The sequence below is a fragment of the Mobula birostris genome, chromosome 12, assembly GCF_030028105.1.
Source record: "Mobula birostris isolate sMobBir1 chromosome 12, sMobBir1.hap1, whole genome shotgun sequence".
Classification (NCBI taxonomy): domain Eukaryota; kingdom Metazoa; phylum Chordata; class Chondrichthyes; order Myliobatiformes; family Myliobatidae; genus Mobula; species Mobula birostris.
Genome location: NC_092381.1, coordinates 6335779 through 6357834, shown reverse-complemented (window position 1 = coordinate 6357834; position 22056 = coordinate 6335779). Strand labels below are relative to the sequence as shown.

General features: G+C 43.5%; 1 protein-coding gene across 3 annotated transcripts in view; it reads right to left on the bottom strand.

Annotated features, from left to right (window-relative positions):
* The window catches only part of ssx2ipa (synovial sarcoma, X breakpoint 2 interacting protein a), a 111233-nt gene that overhangs the window by 4231 nt on the left and 84946 nt on the right, over positions 1-22056 (bottom strand). For 2 of the 3 annotated variants that reach the window (XM_072273283.1, XM_072273284.1), the window contains exons 10-13: positions 20293-20423; positions 16864-17037; positions 15457-15574; positions 13261-13426 (exon numbers count right to left, since the gene is read on the bottom strand). In XM_072273283.1, coding sequence (XP_072129384.1) covers positions 13261-13426; positions 15457-15574; positions 16864-17037; positions 20293-20423 — 589 coding nt within the window. The remainder of the gene's footprint in view (positions 1-13260; positions 13427-15456; positions 15575-16863; positions 17038-20292; positions 20424-22056) is intronic. The other variant, XM_072273285.1, reaches the window with a different exon arrangement.

The window sequence follows — 22056 nt, the reverse complement described above, 5'->3', positions numbered from 1 at the left end:
TTCATTAGGAGTCTGAAGAAATTTGGTATGTCAACAAATACACTCAAAAACTTCTATAGATGTACTGTGGAGAGCATTCTGACGGTCTGCATCACTGTCTGGTATGGAGGGGCTACTGCACAGGACCGAAAGAAGCTGCAGAAGGTTGTAAATCTAGTCAGCTCCATTTTGGGCACTAGCCTACAAAATACCCAGGACACCTTCAGGGAGCGGTGTCTCAGAAAGGCAGCTTCCATTATTAAGGACCTTTAGCACCCAGGACATGCCTTTTTCTCACTGTTACCATCAGGGAAGAGATACAAAAGCCTGAAGAAAGACACTCAGCGATTCAGGAACAGCTTCTTCCCCTCTGCCATCTGATTCTTAAATGGACATTGAACTTTTGGACACTACCTCACTTTTTAAAAAAATGTACAGTATTTCTGTTCTTGCACATATTTAAAATCTAATATATATATATATATTATACTGTAATTGATTTGTTTATTTATTTTTCCTCTGCTAGATTATGTATTGCATTGACCTGCTGTTACTAAGTTAACAAATTTTGGTGAGAAGAAACCTGATTCTGATTCTAGAGAAAGTGGTTGAGCTGGGTAAAATACAACTGTTGGATAGGTGCAGGGATTGGAAAGGTATGGAAGCTCATAGGCCAAGTGACAGCAAATGGAACTAGCTTAGATGGACCAGTGGGCCAAAGGGCCTGTTTACCCACTGTATGACTGACTCATTAAGCAAAGCAGCGGACAGGAAGAATCCCTTTTGCAGTAAGAGACTTGGACCAGCTGGGCAACAGTAATACCTATGTCAGGCTGTTATTTATTGATTACAGCTCAGTATTCAACACCATCATACCTGTAACCCGTGCTTCTGCATCTCCCTCTGTAACTGCATGCTTAACGTCCCCATCCTGGGCCCAAAATATTGACGCAATTACAGACAACGTGACCTACCAAATCTCCTCCAACTCCCGAATGAAATACAGCCAAAGGCTCCAGCAAATTTCTATAGAGGTAGCATTCTAACCGGTTGCATCACTGTCAGGTACGGGGGAGGGGCCACCGCACAGGATTGGAAAAAGCTGCAGAAAATTGCAAAATGAGCCAGCTCCACATGGGTACTAGCCCTCCATATCCCTACTATCCATGTACCTATCCAGACTTCTCTTAAATGTTGAAATCAAGCTTCCATGCACCACTTGTGCTGGCAGCTCATCCACATTCTCACGGCCCTCTGAGTGAAAAAGTTTCCCCTCATGTTCCTCTTAAACTTCTTACATTTCACTCTTAAAGCCATGACCTCTGGTCGTAGTCCCACCCAATCTCAGTGGAAATAAGCAACACACAAAGTTGCTGGTGAAAGCAGCAGGCCAGGCAGCATCCCTAGGAAGAGGTACAGTCGACGTTTCAGGCCGAGACCCTTCGTCAGGACTAACTGAAAGAAGAGCTAGTAAGAGATTTGAAAGTGGGAGGGGGAGGGGGAGATCCAAAATGATAGGAGAAGACAGGAGGGGGAGGGATGGAGCCAAGAGCTGGACAGGTGATTGGCAAAAGGGATATGAGAGGATCATGGGACAGGAGGTCCGGGGAGAAAGACAAGGGAGGGGGGAACCAGAGGATGGGCAAGGGGTATAGTCAGAAAGACAGAGGGAGAAAAAGGAGAGTGAGAGAAAGAATGTGTGTATAAAAATAAATAACGGATGGGGTACGAGGGGGAGGTGGGGCCTAGCGGAAGTTAGAGAAGTCGATGTTCATGCCATCAGGTTGGAGGCTACCCAGACGGAATATAAGGTGTTGTTCCCCCAACCTGAGTGTGGCTTCATCTTTACAGTAGAGGAGGCCATGGATAGACATGTCAGAATGGGAATGGGATGTGGAATTAAAATGTGTGGCCACTAGGAGATCCTGCTTTCTCTGGCGGACAGAGCGTAGGTGTTCAGCAAAGCGGTCTCCCAGTCTGCGTCGGGTCTCGCCAATATATAAAAGGCCACATCGGGAGCACCGGACGCAGTATATCACCCCAGCCGACGCACAGGTGAAGTGTCGCCTCACCTGGAAGGACTGTTTGGGGCCCTGAATGGTGGTAAGGGAGGAAGTGTAAGGGCATGTGTAGCACTTGTTCCGCTTACAAGGATAAGTGCCAGGAGAGAGATCAGTGGGGAGTGATGGGGGGGGGTGGGGACAAATGGACAAGGGAGTCGCATAGGGAGTGATCCCTGTGGAAAGCAGGGGGTGGGGGTGGGGGGGGAGGAAAAGGTGTGCTTAGTGGTGGGATCCCGTTGGAGGTGGCTGAAGTTACGGAGAATAATATGTTGGACCCGGAGGCTGGTGGGGTGGTAGGTGAGGACCAGGGGAACCCTATTCATAGTGGGGTGGCAGGAGGATGGAGGGAGAGCAGATGTACGTGAAATGGGGGAGATGCGTTTGAGAGCAGAGTTGATAGTGGAGGAAGGGAAGCTCCTTTCTTTAAAAAAGGAGGACATCTCCCTCATCCTGGAATGAAAAGCCTCATCCTGAGAGCAGATGCGGCGGAGACGGAGGAATTGCGAGAAGGGGATGGCATTTTTGCAAGAGACAGGGTGAGAAGAGTAATAGTCCAGATAGCTGTGAGAGTCAGGAGGCGTATAGTAGACATCAGTGGATAAGCTGTCTCCAGAGACAGAGACAGAAAGATTTAGAAAGGGGAGGGAGGTGTCGGAAATGGACCAGGTAAACTTGAGGGCAGGGTGAAAGTTGGAGGCAAAGTTAATAAAGTCAACGAGCTCTGCATGCGTGCAGGAAGCAGCGCCAATGCAGTCGTCGATGTAGCGAAGGAAAAGTGGGGGACAGATACCAGAATAGGCACAGAACATAGATTGTTCCACAAAGCCAACAAAAAGGCAGGCATAGCTAGGACCCATATGGGTGCCCACAGCTACACCTTTAGTTTGGAGGAAGTGGGAGGAGCCAAAGGAGAAATTATGAAGAGTAAGGACTAATTCCACTAGACGGAGAAGAGTGGTGGTAGAGGGGAACTGATTAGGTCTGGAATCCAAAAAGAAGCGTAGAGCTTTGAGACCTTCCTGATGGGAGATGGAAGTATATAGGGACTGGACATCCATGGTGAAAATAAAGCGGTGGGGGCCAGGGAACTTAAAATCATTGAAAAGTTTAAGAGCATGAGAAGTGTCACGAACATAGGTAGGAAGGGATTATTAACTTTGCCTCCAACTTTCACCCTGCCCTCAAGTTTACCTGGTCCATTTCCGACACCTCCCTCCCCTTTCTAAATCTTTCTGTCTCTGTCTCTGGAGACAGCTTATCCACTGATGTCTACTATACGCCTCCTGACTCTCACAGCTATCTGGACTATTACTCTTCTCACCCTGTCTCTTGCAAAAATGCCATCCCCTTCTCGCAATTCCTCCGTCTCCGCCGCATCTGCTCTCAGGATGAGGCTTTTTCATTCCAGAACGAGGGAGATGTCCTCCTTTTTTTAAAGAAAGGGGCTTCCCTTCTCCACTATCAACTCTGCTCTCAAACGCATCTCCCCCATTTCACGTACATCTGCTCTCACTCCATTCTCCCGCCACCCCACTAGGAATAGGGTTCCCCTGGTCCTCACCTACCATCCCACCAGCCTCCAGATTCAACATATTATTCTCCGTAACTTCAGCCACCTCCAACGGGATCCCACCACTAAGCACATCTTTCCCTACCCCCCCCCCACCGCTTTCAGCAAGGATCGCTCCCTATGCGACTCCCTTGTCCATTCGTCCCTCCGCCCCCCCCCATCACTCCCCATTGATCTCCCTCCTGGCACTTATCCTTGTAAGCGGAACAAGTGCTACACATGCCCTTACACTTCCTCCCTTACCACCATTCAGGGCCCCAAACAGTCCTTCCAGGTGAGGCAACATTTCACCTGCGAGTCAGCTGGGGTGATATACTGCGTCCCGTGCTCCCGATGTGGCCTTCTATATATTGGCGAGACCCGACGCAGACTGAGAGACCGCTTTGCTGAACACCTACGCTCTGTCCGCCAGAGAAAGCAGGATCTCCCAGTGGCCACACATTTTAATTCCACATCCCATTCCCATTCTGACATGTCTATCCACGGCCTCCTCTACTGTGAAGATGAAGCCACACTCAGGTTGGAGGAACAACACCTTATATTCCGTCTGGGTAGCCTCCAACCTGATGGCATGAACATCGACTTCTCTAACTTCCGCTAATGCCCCACCTCCCCCTCGTACCCCATCTGTTATTTATTTTTATACACACATTCTTTCTCTCACTCCCTTTTTCTCCCTCTGTCCCTCTGAATATACCCCTTGCCCATCCTCTGGTTCCCCCCTCCCTTGTCTTTCTCCCCGAACCTCCTGTCCCATGATCCTCTCATATCCCTTTTGCCAATCACCTGTCCAGCTCTTGGCTCCATCCCTCCCCCTCCTGTCTTCTCCCTATCATTTTGGATCTCCCCCTCCCCCTTTCAAATCTCTTACTAACTCTTCCTTCAGTTAGTCCTGACGAAGGGTCTCGGCCCGAAACGTCGACTGTACCTCTTCCTAGAAATGCTGCCTGGCCTGCTGCGTTCACCAGCAACTTTGATGTGTGTTGCTTGAATTTCCAGCATCTGCAGAATTCCTGTTGTTTCAGTGGAAATAAGATTGCTTGCACTTACCTCATCTATATCCCTCATAATTTTGTACACCTCTATCAAATCTCCTCTCAATCTTCTACGTTCTAAATAATAGTCCAAACTAATTCAATCTTTTCCTAGAAGCCTGTTCCTCCTGAACCAGCAACATCCTTGTAAATTTTCTCTGTATTCTTTCAACCTTGTTTACTTCTTTCCTGTAGGTAGGTGACCAAATTTGCACACAATACTCCATATTATGCCTCACCAGTGTCATATACAACTTCAACGCAAGATCCTATCTTCTGTACGCAATACATTGATTTATAAAGGCCAATATGCCACAGCTTTCTTTACAACCCTATCAACCCGTGACACCGCTTACAACAAATTATGGACCTTTATTTCCAGAGCCCCTTGTTCATCCACGGTCTTCAGGGCCCTACCATTTACTATGCAAGACCCATCCTGATGGTCTTACCGAAGTGCAACTCCTCGCACTTGTCTCTATTATATTTCACCTGCCATTTTTCAGCCGGTCCAGATCTCTCTGTAAGCCGTGACAGTCTTCCTTGCTGTCCACAACACCCCGAATCTTAGTAACAAATAAAAGAAAATCTGCAGATGCTGGAAATCCAAGCAGCACATACAAAATACTGAAGGAACTCAGCAGGCCAGGCAGCATCTATGGAAAAAGAGTACAGTCGATGTTTTGGGCAGAGACCCTTCAGCAGATTGCTGCCTGGCCTGCTGAGCTCCTCCAGCATTTTGTGTGTTCTCCCAATCTTGGCGTATTCCTCAAATTTGCTGATCCAGTTTAACCACGTTATCATTCAGATCATTGATATAGATGACAAACAACAACAGACCCAGCGCTGATCCCTGCAGCACACCGCCAGTCAAAATCCTCTAGTCAGAGAGGCAACCATCTACTACTACACTCTGGCTTCCCCACAAAGCCAGTGTCCTATCCAATTTACTACCTCATCTTGAATGCCGAGCGACTGAACCTTCTTGACCAACTTCTCATGCAGGACCTCATCAAATACCTTGCTGAAATAAATTCCGTGCCTTGCTTCATCCACTTTCCAGGTAACTTCCTTGAAACATATAAGATTAGTGTCAAATCTCTCAGTGGGAGAGCATTTTGGAGATAGTGATCATAGTTCTATCTCCTTTACAATAGCATTGGGGAGAGATAGGAACAGACAAGTTAGAAAAGCATTTAATTGGAGTAAGGGGAATTATGAGGCTATCAGGCAGGAAATTGGAAGCTTAAATCGGGAACAGATGTTCTCAGGGAAAAGTACGGAAGAAATGTGACAAATGTTCAGGGGATATTTGTGTGGAGTACTGCATAGGTATGTTCCAATGAGACAGGGAAGTTATGGTATGGCACAGGAACCATGGTGTACAAAGGCTGTAATAAATCTAGTCAAGAAGAAAAGCTTACAAAAGGTTCGGAGAGCTAGATAATGCTAGAGATCTAGAAGATTATAAGGCTAACAGGAAGGAGCTTAAGAAGGAAATTAGGAGAGCCAGAAGGGGCCATGAGAAGGCCTTGGCGGGCAGGATTAAGGAAAACCCCAAGGCATTCTACAAGTATGTGAAGAGCAAGAGGATAAGATGTGAAAGAATAGGACCTAACAAGTGTGACAGTGGGAAAGTGTGTATGGAACAGGAGGAAGTAGCAGAGGTACTTAATAAATGCTTTACTTCAGTGTTCACTATTGAAAAGAATCTTGGTAATTGTACTGATGACTTGCAGCAGACTGAAAAGCTTGAGCATGTAGATATTAAGAAAGAGGATGTGCTGGAGCTTTTGGAAAGCATCGTTGGATAAGTCGCTGGGACCGGATGAGATGTACCCCAGGCTACTGTGGAAGGCAAGGGAGGACATTGCTGAGCCTCTGGCGATGATCTTTGAATCATCAATGGGGACAGGAGAGATTCCGGAGGATTGGAGGGTTGCGGATGTTGTTCCCTTATTCAAGAAAGGGAGTAGAGATAGCCCAGGAAATTATAGACCAGTGAGCCTTACTTCAGTGGTTGGTAAGTTGATGGAGAAGATCCAGAGAGGCAGGATTTATGAACATTTGGAGAGGCATAATATGATTAGGAATAGTCAGCATGGCTTTGTCAAGGGCAGGTCATGCCTTACGAGCCTGACTGATTTTTTTGAGGATGTGACTAAACACATCGATGAAGGAACAGCAATTGATGTAGTGTATATGGATTTCAGCAAGGCATTTGACAAGGTACCCTATGCAAGGCTTATTGAGAAAGTAAGGAGGCATAGGATCCAAGGGGACATTGCTTTGTGGATCCAGAACTGGCTTGCCCACAGAAGGCAAAGAGTGGTTGTAGAGGGGTCATATTCTGCATGGAGGTCGGTGACCAGTGGTGTGCCTCAGGGATCTGTTCTGGGACCCTTACTCTTCGTGATTTTTATAAATGACCTGGATGAAGTAGAGGAAGGATGGGTTAGTAAGTTTGCTGATGACACAAAAGTTGGAGGTGTTGTGGATAGTGTGGAGGGCTGTCAGAAGTTACAGCGGGACATTGATAGGATGCAAACCTGGGCTGAGAAATGGCAGATGGAGCTCAACCCAGGTAAGTGTGAAGTGGTTCATTTTGGTTGGTCAAATATGATGGCAGAATATAGTATTAATGGTAAGACTCTTGGCAGTGTGGAGGATCAGAGGGTTCTCAGGGTCCGAGTCCACAGGACGCTTAAAGCAGCTGTGCAGGTTGACTCTGTGGTTAAGAAGGCAGACGGTGCATTGGCCTTCATTAATCGTGGAATTGAGTTTAGGAGCCGAGAGGTAATGTTGCAGCTCTATAGGACCCTGCTCAGACCCCACTTGAAGTACTGTGCTCAGTTCTGGTCGCCTCACTACAGGAAGGATGTGGAAACCATAGAAAGGGTGCAGAGGAGATTTACAAGGATGTTGCCTGGATTGGGAAGCATGCCTTATGAAAACAGGTTGAGTGAACTCGGCCTTTTCTCCTTGGAGCGACGGAGGATGAGAGGTGACCTGATAGAGGTGTATAAGATGATGAGAGGCATTGATCGTGTGAATAGTCAGAGGTTTTTTCTCAGGGCTGAAATGGTTGCCACAAGAGGGCACAGTTTAAGGTGCTGGGGAGTAGGTACAGAGGAGATGTCAGGGGTAAGTTGTTGTTGCTGTTGTTGTTGTTTTTTAAAAATGCAGAGAGTGGTGAGTGCATGGAATGGGCCACTGGCAACGATGGTGGAGGCGGATACGATAGGGTCTTTTAAGAGACTTTTGGATAGGTACAGGGAGATTAGAAAAATAGAGGGCTATGGGTAAGCCTGGTAATTTCTAAAGGTAGGGACATGTTTAGCACAACTTTGTGGGCCGAAGGGCCTGTATTGTGCTGTAGGTTTTCTATGTTTCTATGACCTACCACATATGAAGCCATGCTGACTATCTTTAATTAGTACATGTCTATCCAAATACTCATATGTCTGATCCCTTAAAATACCTTCTAATAACTTTCCCCACAACTGATGTCAGACTCACCAGCCTATGATTTCCTGGTTTATGTTTTTAAAAACATTAGCTCTCTTCCAATCCTCTGGTCCCTCTCCTGACACTAAGGATGGTTTAAATACCCCTGTTAGGGCCTGGGCAATTTCTGCACTTGCCTCCTGAAGGCTCCGAGGGAACACCTTGTCAGACCCTGGGGATTTTATCCACCCTGATTTGCTTCAGAACATCAAACACCTCCTCCTCTGTAATCTATACAGGGGCCATGAAGTTGATGCCACCTTGCCTCATCTCTGTAGACTTTGTGTCAGTCTCCTGAGTACATACAAATGCAAAGAATGCATTTAAGATCTTGCCCATCTGTTGTGACTCTGCACATGGATTCTCATTCTGATCTTCGAGAGGACCAATTTTGTCCCTTGGAATCCTTTTGCTCTTAACATATCTGTAGAATCCCAAAGCATTCTCCTTCGCCTTGTCTGCTAGAGCAATTTCATGTCTTTTTAGCCCTTCTGTTTCTTTAAGTGTTCTCTTGCATTTCTTATACTCCATAAGTACCTCATTTGTTCCTACCTGCCTATATCTGCTATGCATCTCCTCTTTGTTCTTAACCAGGGCCTCAATATCTCGTTAAAACCAAGGTTCCCTACTCGTTACCTTTAGCTTTATTCTGACTAGCACATGCAAGCTTTGTACTCTCAAAATTTCACTTTTTGAAGGCCTCCTACTTACCAATTACACCATTGCCAGAAAGCATTCTGTCCCAATCCACACTGGCCAGATCATTTCTGATACCATCAAAATTGGCTTTTGACCAATTTAGAATCTCAAATCATGGATCAACCAATCTTTTTTTGCATGTGCAATTCTGATTTAGATCATGCTTTATTGTATTAATACAGTTATGATGTTAGGCATTTTATTTTCTGCAGATTTTCTGAAAATGCAATGTGTTCCTTTAATTATATTGTACAATCAAGTATTTCATTTCTTTTTTAAAATAGTAATTCAGTTGATTAAGTTAGGCTTGTTGTAATAATCAATCGGATAGTTAACATTTGTCCAATAAGATGCCCCAGAACATTCTAGAGGATTCCGGGGGCGGGCTGGGGGGGGGGGGGGGGGGAGAGCCATTTTCTGGAGAGAGGGCAGGAGTTTTGGAGGAAGAAGGAAAATGGAAATGGATGACAATCACAGCTGAAGAACATGAACTCACTTGGAATGACAGATACTGCTGTCAAATCTTAATGCAAACAATGGGCTCACAGAGAATGTATAGATAACTTCTAATTAGCTAGTTATCACACAACCTTGGAGAAAGTTCAAGACACTTTGTCCTTGGATATGTACTTCTGCTTTGTTCGGACTGCATTTCAGGTGGAATTGTTCAGTACTGTGAGTAAACGGAGTGAAGCAAACCTGGATTGACTACACAACAATGAGCTCCAATGATTATGTGCACATAATAGGCTAATTATGTTTAATGGATTCTTTTCTTTATTGTGTTTGTTATAGTTGAAAATATTTTGTTGATGCAATTTTAATCTCAGCTTATTAGTGCAAGTTAAATTATTGCTTTCTGGTGAACAGTAAATTTGCATGGTGGTCAGTGTTCATTCAAGTAATAATCCTACTTTCCCTTCAAAGAACATTCAAACTTGTGTTTTGCATTGATCCAAATCATATTTACCTTGGACATATTTATTTATTGGAAATAGCTTTCTCATCATTATTCCCATGTATTGTCCAGTAATGTTGCTGTTAGCTTGCATTCACGGTAATAGACAACTCATTATGAGCCTACGGTGTGAAGGTTACAAATATTTACTTTGAAACTAATGGCATTCTGATCACTGTAGGGCGAAGTTCCCCTACACAAACCTCTGTCACCTGCCCAGTCTCATTTCCTAATAGGAAATCAAGTATTACATTCTTGGGACTTCTATGTCCTGATTAAGGAATGCTTCCTGAACACAAACTCTATTCCATCTAGTAATTTTACAGTATGGGAGTCCCAGTCAACATGTGGAAAGTTGAAATTCACGTACTATAACAATCTTACATTTCTTGCAACAGTCTGCAATCCTACCAATTTGTTCCTGGTCTGTAATATAGCCCTGTTAACGTGGTCATATCTTTCTTACTTCTCAGTTCCATCCATAACACTTCATTAGACAAGTTCTCCAGTCTATCCTGATGGAGCACTGCCATGACATTTTTCCTGACCAGTAATGCCACCCCCTCCTCCTCTAATCCCTCCCACTTTGTCAGAACCCCAGAATGTGAGCACCAGTCCTCTCTTGCAACCAAGTCTCACTAATGGCTACAGCATCATAAATCCATAATTCAGTCCTGATGAAGGGTCTTGACCCAAAACATTGACAGTTTACTCTTTTCCATAGATGCTGCTTGGCCTGTAAGTTCCTCCAACATTTTGTGTGCATTGTTTGGATTTCCAGCATCTGCAGATGTTCTCGACATAGTTCTATGTGTTGATCCATGCCGAACTCATCTGCCTTTCCTACGATACTTCTTGCACTGAAATAGATGCAGCTCAGGGCACTAAATAAATAATCTGGGGTGCTAAGACTTTTGCACATTACTGTAGTAATTTTATATATTGCACTGTACTGCTGCCGCAAAAAACAAACAAATTTCATGACATATGTGAGGAATGATAAACGTGATTCTGATACAGGTCTCTATTGTGGACTGAGAGTGGGAAAATGACAGGGAGAAAGAAATCATGGTTGGGAAAAGGGGATGGAGTGGGATGCACCAGAGGGATATTCTGTAATGATCAATAAAGCAATTGCTTGGAATCAAATGACCTTGTCTGGTGTCTCAGGGCTGGGTGCGCCTGCACCTACGCCACCCGTGGGGGGGGGGGGGGGCCTGGCACTGCTTCTCTGCCACCTGTCCCACACCCCACCTGCAGCACTTCACCTTCACCGTTCTCAACATCCTTTGCTCCAGTTTACAAACTCACTCTGGTCCACACTGTGCAAAAGTCTTAGGCACCCTCGCTTTTCATGTTCCCTTAAACATTTCACCTTTCATACTTAACCCATGACCTCTAGTTCTAGTCTCAACCAACCTTAGTGGCAAAAGCCTGCTTGAATTTACCCTATTCACTCCCCCATGGACAGTCCTAAGCCCACCTGCAAAAGGAGGGATGGGAAGGGGGCTAGCAAATCCACCCCATAAAAAACCCAAAGCTAAGGAATCGCCAATAGAAGCCCAAAAGACCTCATCTCTGGGAGAGAAAAGACCATAAGACAAAGGAGCAGAATTAGGCTATTTCACCCACCGAGTCTGCTCTGCTATTCAATCATGGCTGATCTTTTTCTCCCCCCCACCTCAATCCCACTTCCGGGCCTTCTCCCCACAAACTTTGATGCAGTGTCCAATCAAGAACTTAGCAAGCTTTGCCTTGAATACACCCAATGACCTGGCCTTCAAGCTGCCTGTGGTGATAAATTCCAAATTCACCACCCTCTGGCTAAAGAAATTTCTCCACATCTGTTTTAAACCGATGTCCACTCTGTCCTGAGGCTGTGCCCTCTTGCCCTAGATTCTAGCACCACAGGAAACATCCTTTCCCCATCTTCTCTCTCCGGGCCTTTCAACATTTGAAAGGTTTCAATGAGAGACCTCCTCATCCTTCTAAATTTGAATCAGTACAGACCCAGAGCTATCAACCTTCCTCGTATGATATCCCTTTCATTCTCGTAATTATCCTTGTGAACCTCCTCTGAACCCTCTCCAATGCCAGCACATCTTTTCTGAGATGAGCATCCCACAACTGTTCACAATACTTAAGGTGAGGCCTCACCAGTTACCTTATAAAGCCTCAGCATCATATCCCTGCTCTTATATGTTAGATCTCTTGAAACGAATGCTAACATTGCATTTGCCTTTCTTACCACCAACTCTACCAGCAAGTTAACCTTTAGGGTGTTCTGCACAAAGACTCCCAAGTCGCTTTGCATCTCATATTTTTGGATTTTCTCCCCATTTAGAAAATAGTCTGCACATTTATTTCTATTACCAAAGTGCATTACCATGCATTTTCCAACATTGTATTTCATTTGCCACTTTCTTACCCATTCTCCTAACCTGTCCAAGTCTTTCAGCCTGCCCATTTCCTCAATACTACTTCTCCCTCCAGCAATCTTCATATCATCTGCAAACTTGGCAACAAAGCCATCTATATCGTCTAAATCATTTATATACAGCATAAAAAGCAGTCCCAACACCGACCCCTGTGGAACACCTCCAGTCACTGGCAGCCAACCAGACAAGGATCCTTTTATTCCCACTCGCTGCCTCCTAGCAATCAGCCAATGCTCCAACCATGCTAGTAACTTTCCTGTAATACCATGGGCTCTTAACTTGGTAAGCAGCCTCATGTGTGGCATCTTGTCAAAGGCTTGTTGAAAGTCCAAATGTACAACATCCACTGCCTCCCTTTTATCAATCCTACTTGTAATCTCCTCAAAGAATTCCAACAGGTTTGTCAGGCTTGATTTTCCCTGAAGGAAACCATACTTACTTTGTCCTACCTTGTCCTGTGTCACCAAGTACTCCATAACCTCATCCTTAACAACAGACTCCAACATCTTCCAACCACCGGGGTCAGGCTAACTGGTCTAAAATTTCCTTTCTGCTGCCATCTTCCTTTCTTAAAGAGTGGAGTGACATTTGCAATTTTCCAGTTCTCTGGCACCATGCCAGAGTCCAATGATTTTTGAAAGATTATTACTAATGCCTCCACAATCTCTACCGCTACCTTTTTCAAAACCCTAGGGTACAGTTCATCTGGTCTGGGTGATTTACATACCCTTAGGTCTTTCAGCTTTTTGAGCATCTTCTCCCTTGTAATGGTAACTGCACTCACTTCTCTTCCCTCACACCCTTCAATATCTGGCACACTGCTAGTGTCTTTCACAGTGATGCAAAAGATTTTCTTTGATGGGCTACACCCGGGGACAACTTGAAGGATGGGTCCAGGTCACAGGACTCTGGCAAGCTGCTTTCAGCAGCCTATGTTCCAGTTGGGGTGACAGACTTGAGAGAGAGAAGAGATTCATTCTATCTATACCCTCAAAAGAATTTTGCTACGCACCTCGAGCCTGGACTGAGACACCCTTTTCTACCAGATTCTGCAGTTGTGGCACTCTTCAATGAAGGAAATTTGGTATTTCTTGGAGTTTCCTGTGTAGTACTATTAGATCCAAAGCAAGCTGGCATATTTGGCTGTGACTGTACTCTGCGTTTCTCCTGCTCTGGACCTGGAAGATATTTAATGTGTTATCATCAGACATATTTAGTAAATTATTTATTATTGTCACACATATCAAGGTACAGTGAAAATCTTGTCTTGCATGCAGCTCAAATCTTTACATGGTCCACTGAATTACGCTGTTTAAAGGGGCGGCAAGGTAGTACAGCAATAAGTATAATGTTATTACAGTGCCAGAGACCCAGGTTCAGTTCCCATTGCTGTCAGTAGAATTGTACATTCTCCCCCTGACTGTATGGGTTTCTTCCGGGTGCTCTGGTTCCCCCCCACATTCCAAAGATGTATAGATCAGTAGGTTAATTACCCTAGTGTTATTACAATGGCAGAGACCCAGGTTCGGCTCCCAATGGTTTCAGTAAGGAGTTGTAGATTCGTCCCGTGACTGCATGGGTTTCTTAGGGATGCTCCAGTTACACCCCCCCCCCCCCCGTTCCAAAGGTGTACAGGTCAGTAGGTTAATTAGCCACATGGGTGCAATTGGGAGGCACTGGCTTGTCGGGCTGAAAGGGCCTGTTACCGTAATGTATCTTTAAATAAAAATACAAGGGAAAACAATAACAGAATGCAAAATAAAGTGTTACAGTTACAGAATAAGGACAGTGCATGCAGTCAATAATGTGCAAGGACATAACGAAATAGAATGTGAGGTCAAGAGCCTATCTTATCAGGATCAGATTTATTATCAAATGACATATGTTGTGAAATTTTCTGTTTTGCAGCAGCAATACAGTGTAATACTAAAAATGACTGAATTACAGTAGTATAGAAAAATCATACAAAAAGAGCAAAAGTAGTGAAATAGTGTTTATGGGCCATTCAGAAGTCTGATGGTGGAGGAGAAGACCCCACACTCAATGTTCCCAAAGCATTGAGTGTAGGTCTTCAGCTTCTGCACCTCAGGTGTACTTCAGCTTAAAGGGTCCCTTCGTTCCAAACAAGAAATCTCAAATAATCTTTATAATAAGATCATTTGACAAGGAACTCCTGGGGGGCTGGAAACAATACAAAAATGACAAAGCTGCAAACCACAAAAGGCTGGAAATAGCAGGTTAGGCCACATCTGTGGGGGAGAAAAACAAAGTTAAATTTTTAAGCATATACTACCAGGCTCATGGAGAGCCTCTATCCTGCTATTACCACACCGGTGAATGATTTCTATTACGTTAATACAGACTCTTGACCTACAGACTACCTCATTATGGCCTTGCACATTATTGTCCACCTGCACTGCACTTTCTCTCTATTCTGCATTCTGTTATTGTTTTACCTTTGTACTACTTTGACACACTGCTGTAATCAAATGCTTCGCATGCACAACATGCAAAACAAAGTTTTTCACTATACTTTGGTACATGTTCTAGAATAGTCTATGACCAGACGGCTGAGCCTCGGAAAAGGACGTCCCTTGCAGAACAGGGACAAAGATCCAAAGTACATTTGTTATCAAACTAGTTCTTTAGCCTGAGGGTTGTGAATCTGTGGAATTCATTGCCACAGATGGCTACGGAGACCAAGTTACTTGGTATATTTAAAACTGAGTTTTAAATAGGTTTTTCATTTGTCAAGGTGGCAAAGGCTATGGGAAGAAGGTAGCAGAATGAGATGAGAGGGAAAATAATCAGCCATGATTGAACAGTGGAGTGGATTCAATGGGCCGAAAGTATGCCTTATGGTCTTATGATACAATAATAAAACAATTTACCAAGTAATTTTAGGTAGATTTAAGGTCAGTTAACTCCTCCCACAGATATCTGCCGAGTATTTCTGTCTGCTTTTGTTTGAAATGCTGGGGGTATATGTATTTACGCAGAGAGTTTTAAATCTTTACTATGTGGACTGAACTGGATTAACTTTTGAACATTTCGAAGAAATAGCTCAGGATTGATCTGGGAATCAGAGCGGAGAAGATAATTAGCTCCAGTCACCATATTGCAAGACAAATGAAGCCAACAAGACCAAAATGGAGACATAATTTGCCAACAACTGCACAAGTACTGGTCATGTAGTTACAAAACTCACTAATAGACAAGGCACTGTGTGGTTTCATTATTTTTGGCCTTTTGCTCTCCACAAAAGGAGTCATGTTCAAGAACTGTTGCTTCAACCACATCGCTCGGTCATCCTCGAAGGCCTTCCTCTGCAGACAGAAACATACAAAGTCATAAATCAGATGCTGGAAATCCAGAGTAACAGACACAAATTGCTGGAAGAACTCAGCAGGTAAAAAGGGGTATGGAAGGGATAGACAGTCAAATTTCATGCCAAGACCCTTCCTCAGAACTAAGTTCTAAAAGCAGGAATCACTCAACAGAATCACAAAATATCATTTCTGGATCTATCAAATCATAGTACTGACAACTGGTAACATAAGCATGCACCACAAAGTGCTCTACAACTATATTTAATGGTTCACCAATATAAAATTACCGGCTGGAGTTTGGAAGAATAAGGAATCTCATGGAAATTTTTTTAATATTGTGACATGCAGAGGATGCTTTCTATAGTGAGTGAGTCTAGGACCAGAGGGCACTGCCCCAGAATAGAGAGACATCTATTTAGAACAGAGAAGAAAATGAATTTCTTTAGCCAGAGAGTGGTGAACCATTGCCATAGGTGACTGTGGAGACCAAGTCATTAAGTATATTTAAAACGGAGGTTGAAGGGTTCTTGCCTAGTAAAGGTGTCAAAGGTTCCAAGGAGAAGGCAGGAGAATTGCACATTTGTTAAGAATCACCACACAATTTGTACTAGTTACAACCTGCGGTGATCATAGCTCTAGAAACCATGCCATTAGAAACACCTGTGTATCAGACAACCTAAATAATGCACCTTTCTCCATTTCACATTGCACTAACCTTCTACACTACAATTTCAGACTATTAATGCTGTTGGATTTTGAAAGAAGAAATTTATTTTCACCCTTTCATGGTGACAAATCCATGCTCCCACTTAACTGTGAAGAGTCATAATTTTGTACCTTTTGAAGTTTTGCTCCAATCTGCTACTAAGGACCCAAATTCTATACTGTGGGGTGGCACCGTTAGCACAACACTTTACAGCACACCTGCTATAAGACCAGGGCTCAATTCTTGCTACGGTCTGCAAGGAATTTGCACGTTCTCCGTGACCACGTGGGTTTCCTCTGGGTGTTCTGGTTTCTTCCCGTATTCCAAAGATGTAAGGGTAAGGTTTAGTGAATTGTGGGTAAACTATGCTGGCACTGGAAGCGTGGTGATGCTTGCAGACTGCCCCCAAACACATTCCCAATGCAAGTAAACATTTTTCACTCTATATTTCGATATACATGTGACAAATTAAGCTAAATCATTTTTTAATCTTAATTTTTTTAAATTCTGTTTTTTTTCTGTCTTTAGAATGACCAGGTTAATTCAGAGAACAGGACCAAATGTAATGTAAGATAGCTACCTCATGACCGAGCCTAATGGCTGCTTCTGTGAAATTCCTTCTCTCTCTTTCAAAATTTTTTTTCTGCTCATTAAACAGTCTCCACTCTTCTTTCAGCCGTTCCTTTTCATCCAGCAAGTAGCAGTCCCGCAAAAGTACAGCTGTTTCATCGTCACACTGTGTACTAAGCTGTTGCTTTGCAAAGAAAAGACAAAGGGTCAAATCTGAAAAGTGACTAGTTTTTTTTAGCTTATTAATGTGAATTCAATACCTTTGAAAAGGATCAAAAGGAGCTCAAGAGCATGAGGTAATGTTGCGCAGAAGAAATAGAAGAAGGAGGGACACCAGAGGGAGGTGGTGGGCAGGTGAGGAGAAGAGAAAGGGCGAGAGGGAAGCTGGGTTGAGAAATGGAAAAAGAGAAGGGGAGGGGACAGAAACTACTGGAAGTTAGAGAAACTGATGTTCATTGCATCAGGTTGGAGGCTACCCAGATGGTACGAGAAGTGTTGCTCCTCACCCTGAGTGTGGCTGTAGAAGAGGCTATGGACTAACTTGTCGAATTGTAAAGTCAAATTGAAATGGGTAGCCAGTGGGAAATCCTGCCTTTTGTGGTGGATGGAGCAGAGGTGCTCAACAAAACGGTCCCCCAATCTGCGTCAGGTCTCACCCATGTAGAGCAGGCCGCATCAGGAGCACCAGACACATTAGTTAGCTGGTCCCCAAATCTGCATCACGTTTCACCGTTGTAGGAGAGGCCACGCCAGGAGCACCAAGCCATAGACAGACTCATGTGTGAAGTGGTGCCTCACTGGCAAGGACCATTGGGGGCCCTGAATGGAGGTGAGGGAGGAGATGTAGGGGCAGGTGCAGCACTTGTCACTCTTGCGGGGATAAGCAGCAAAACAAAACAAAAAGGCAAAACACAATAGAGAACACCAATCTGTGACCATTATCAGGAAGGTGGGGGTTAGAGAACTGTTTCAAACTACATCAATTTAAACTCCATTGTACAACAAATTGCTCTATTAATTCATTTATCAAAACCATCTACAGAAGTTGCAGCAAATAACAGTATCTGGCATTTAAACTGTTCTGAACTCCTCCTTTAACAAATGCAGGAGTTTCAATACAAACACAAGAGATTCTGCAGATGTTGAAATCCTGAACAATACACAGTTTAAATATACAGCACACGTTATTATGAATGTCTCCCACAACTGAAAAATGCTAATTGAGGCAGGCATTTACAAGTTCAAACATTATGAGCCAGGAGATTCTAGGATCCAAATGGCAGAGCGTCAGAATATAGGACTGTGCCTTTTCTATGCTGAGCAGTATTTCTTCAACCAGTGGTTGGTGAATCATTGATATTTGTTGCTGCATGCAGCTGAGGAGGTCAAGTCACTGGATGTATTTAAGGTGGAAATTGATAGGCTCTTGACTGGTAAGGGGCAATAGGTGCAGGAGTAGGCCATTCAGCCCTTCGAGCCAGCACCACCATTCACTGTGATCATGGCTGATCATCCACAATCAGTACCCTTTTCCTGCCTTCTCCCCATATCCCTTCACTCTGCCATCTTTAAGAGCTTGGAAAAAAAATCACCATCACTGAACAGGGTAGCTGATCAGATAGGATGAATGGTCAAATTCTGTTCTATATCTTATGGTCTTATGCGTGTATGTCAGGAATTGGATGCGCTCAAGATAATGAAACTATGCACAAATATGAACAGTTGCTAACCCAGTAAAATAGATTGACAAAGTTAGTAAAGTTCTTTCAGGAAGTAATGGCTAAGTGTCAGCCTTTGTCTGCTTATGTATAGTTTTTTTTGGAAATGCTATGTATACTATGGATGGTCCAAAGCTCAGCTATGAAAGGAGGTTTGGACATGGATCTAGCAACCCCATCCTGTAGAAACCCAGAACTACAGAAACACCAACAGAAGCTCCAAAGACCTCATCCCTGGAAGGGGAAGAACCTTCACTTAGAAGACGTATCAAATCTTGTGGTGAAAGCAGAAGGCACAGGGCCGATCAATCTTCTTTCAGCCTGGGGCTGAGGACTCTGGCAAGCTGCTGTTGACGGCCCAAGCCCCAGTAAGGATGATTGCTTAAGAAAAATGTATATTGTTCCTGTAAATACATGCAAAAAATCTCAGGGTTGTATATGGTATATATGTACTTTGACAATAAATTTACTTGGAACTTAAGTGGATAGAGGGAAACCAGTTTTTATAAAACTGTAAGATTTGAGCAGAGTGTTGGATATAGCAATAAAGAATTGGCAAACCATAGTCAATGTAGGGATGATCGGGCTATTTTCTGCTGGGCAACCTGTAACTAGTAGAGTACCACAGGAATCTGTGTGGTAATATGACTATGACTGGTTATATTAAAGCATTAGTACTTTACGTGAAACACTCCAGGAACTATCAGGCTGATACAGGACAGAAACACCAGAAGTGAAAAGAATAATCCATTTCTGCATTGCATATTCCATAAAAACTAAATAAGTCCATAAGACATAGGAAGAAAATTAGGCCATATGCTCTGTCGGTTCTGCTCTGCCATTCCATCATGGTTGATTTATTATCCCTCAGACTGTGTTGGTCATTGATACAAATGATGCATTTCACTGTATGCTTTCAGTTTTAGTGTACATGTGACAAATTAATCTTTAAAAAATTTCTGTCCCAAGAAGAGAATCAAACCACAGCAGTGTTGAAACATGAAATGCTGTGAATTAAGTAGCTCTAATGTGATCCTGACCATAGTGCTGTTTGAGAATTTGAATGTTATTCACATGTTTTCCCAAGCTATGCTCTACATTTTCATTAGCTGCTCCATATCACTCAGATATTGGTGTGAGGTAGGACAAATCATGGGGAGTTAATCGGAGTATGAGACTGAATAAAAATTAAAAGCTAGTGCTTTACAGAAGATGAAAAACATCCATATTCTAAAAGACTAAAGATGATCTTTATTTATCACATGTATTCAATGTACCTGTAGACAATGTGTTGTTTATGTCAATGACCAACACATTCTGAGGATGTGCTGGGGGTAGCCCACAAGTTTCACCATGTTTCTGGTGCCAACATAGCATGCCCACAACATACTAATTTTAACCCATACATTGTTGGAATGTGGGAGGAAACCAGAGTGCCCAGAGGAAACCCACATGGTCACACGGAGAACGGAGGAACTGCTTACTGACAGTGATGGGAATTGAACCCCAGTTGTTGGCACAGTAAACGTTACTCTACCAATACTCTACAGTGCCACTTCATACTTAAGTGTCAGGACTGGATCATTGATTCCCACTCTAAGGTTGAGCTCTAGGACACCTTCCCAGGTCTGATACGAGTGCAGTATTTGGCCACAGATGCTTAACCTACCAATATTCATTGTCACATCCACAAAATTTATTTTTAAAGATGGAGATCCTACCTGTAGCAAATGTTGCTGGGCTTTGATCACATCCCGGCACTGCTGAATTTCATCCTTCAGTCTCTCCATTTCCTGCTCATGATCTTCTTTGCTGATCACTTCATCTTCCAGAAAACTGGACTTCAAGGTGGCTGCAACAACAGAAACTCAGCCAATCAACAGTGGTCAGGGTGATTTAAAGATCCCCATGCAACACGTCTTTCCTTCAAACTATCCAAGAACCCAAACATTCCTTCCAGGTGAAGCAGAGATTCATTCACATGGCTTCACATCTACTTGTTGTTCATAAGTGGTCTCCTCCACAAACTCAAATCCACTGACTACTTTGTAAATCATCTCTGGTCCTCAGGGGTGGTCCTGAGCTTTCGGTAGATGACCATTTCAATTCATTAAACCAGGGATTCCAAATCTGAAGTCCACAGACACCTTGCTTAATGATATTGGTCATTAAAAAAGATTGGGAACCCCTGCATTAGACCCTAAGATAACAAGATATAGGATCAGAATTAGGCCAATCAGCACATCAAGTCTGCTCCGCTATTCCATTATGATTATTTATTATCCCTCTCAACCTTATTCTCCTGCCATCTTCCTACAACATTTCACACCATGACTAATCAACCTCTATTTTAAACACACCCAATGAATTGGTCTCCACAGCCATCTGAAGCAATGAATTCCACCAATCCACCACCCCTTATATAAAGAAATCCCTCCTCATTCTTATTCAAAATGGATTTCCCTCTATTCCGAGACACTGTCCTTTGACCCTACACTCCCCCATTATGAGAAACATCCTCTCCACATCCACTCTATCTACGCCTTTCAGTATTCAAAAGGTTTCAATGAGATTCCCCCCCTCTCATTCTTCTAAACTCCAGCAAGAAAAGACCCATAACCGAACACTTTTCATATGTTAAACATTTTATTCCCAGAATCATTCTCTTGAACCTCCTCTGGACCCTCTCCAAAGTCTGCACATCCTTTCTTAGATAAGGGGACGAAAACTGTCATAATACTCCACACGATCTGACCAGCGCCTTAAAACCTAGCATTACATCCTCGTTTTTATATTCTAGTCCTCCTGAAATGAATGCTAACATTGCATTTGCCTTCCGCACCACCGACTCAACCTGCAAGTTAACCTTTAGGGAATCATGAATGGGGAATCCTTTGCACCTCTGATTTCTGAATTTGCTCCCTTTTAGAAAATAGTCTACAGTTTTGTACGCCATCCCACTTCTTTGACTGACGCAACAGGGCTCCATACAAGCCTGAGGAACAGCACCTTGTCTCTGAACACTCGTAGTCTTCTGGACTCCATATCAAACTCACTTTTAAATCACATCATAAATTGAGAATTTTATTTTTTGCTGTTCTGTCCAGCTGGCCACATTTCACTGCCCTTCTCTTAGCAACAAGATTTTAAATGGTATATTTACTCATTTGATCTCATCCTATCAGAAATGTTTATTCTGTTCTACCAATCCATTCCCAAAATATCACTATTTGTGAAAAATACACTCAGTGGTCACTTCATTAGGTACACCTGTACATCTGATGGTTAACGCAAATATCTAAATCAGCCAATCATCTGGCAGCAACTCCATGCATAAAAGCATGCAGACATGGTCAAGAGGTTCAGTTGTTGTTCAGACCAAACATCAGAATGGGGAAGAAATGTGATCCAAATGACTTTGACCATGGAATGATTGTTGGTGTCAGACGGGGTGGTTTGAGCATCTCAGAATCTGATCTCCTGGA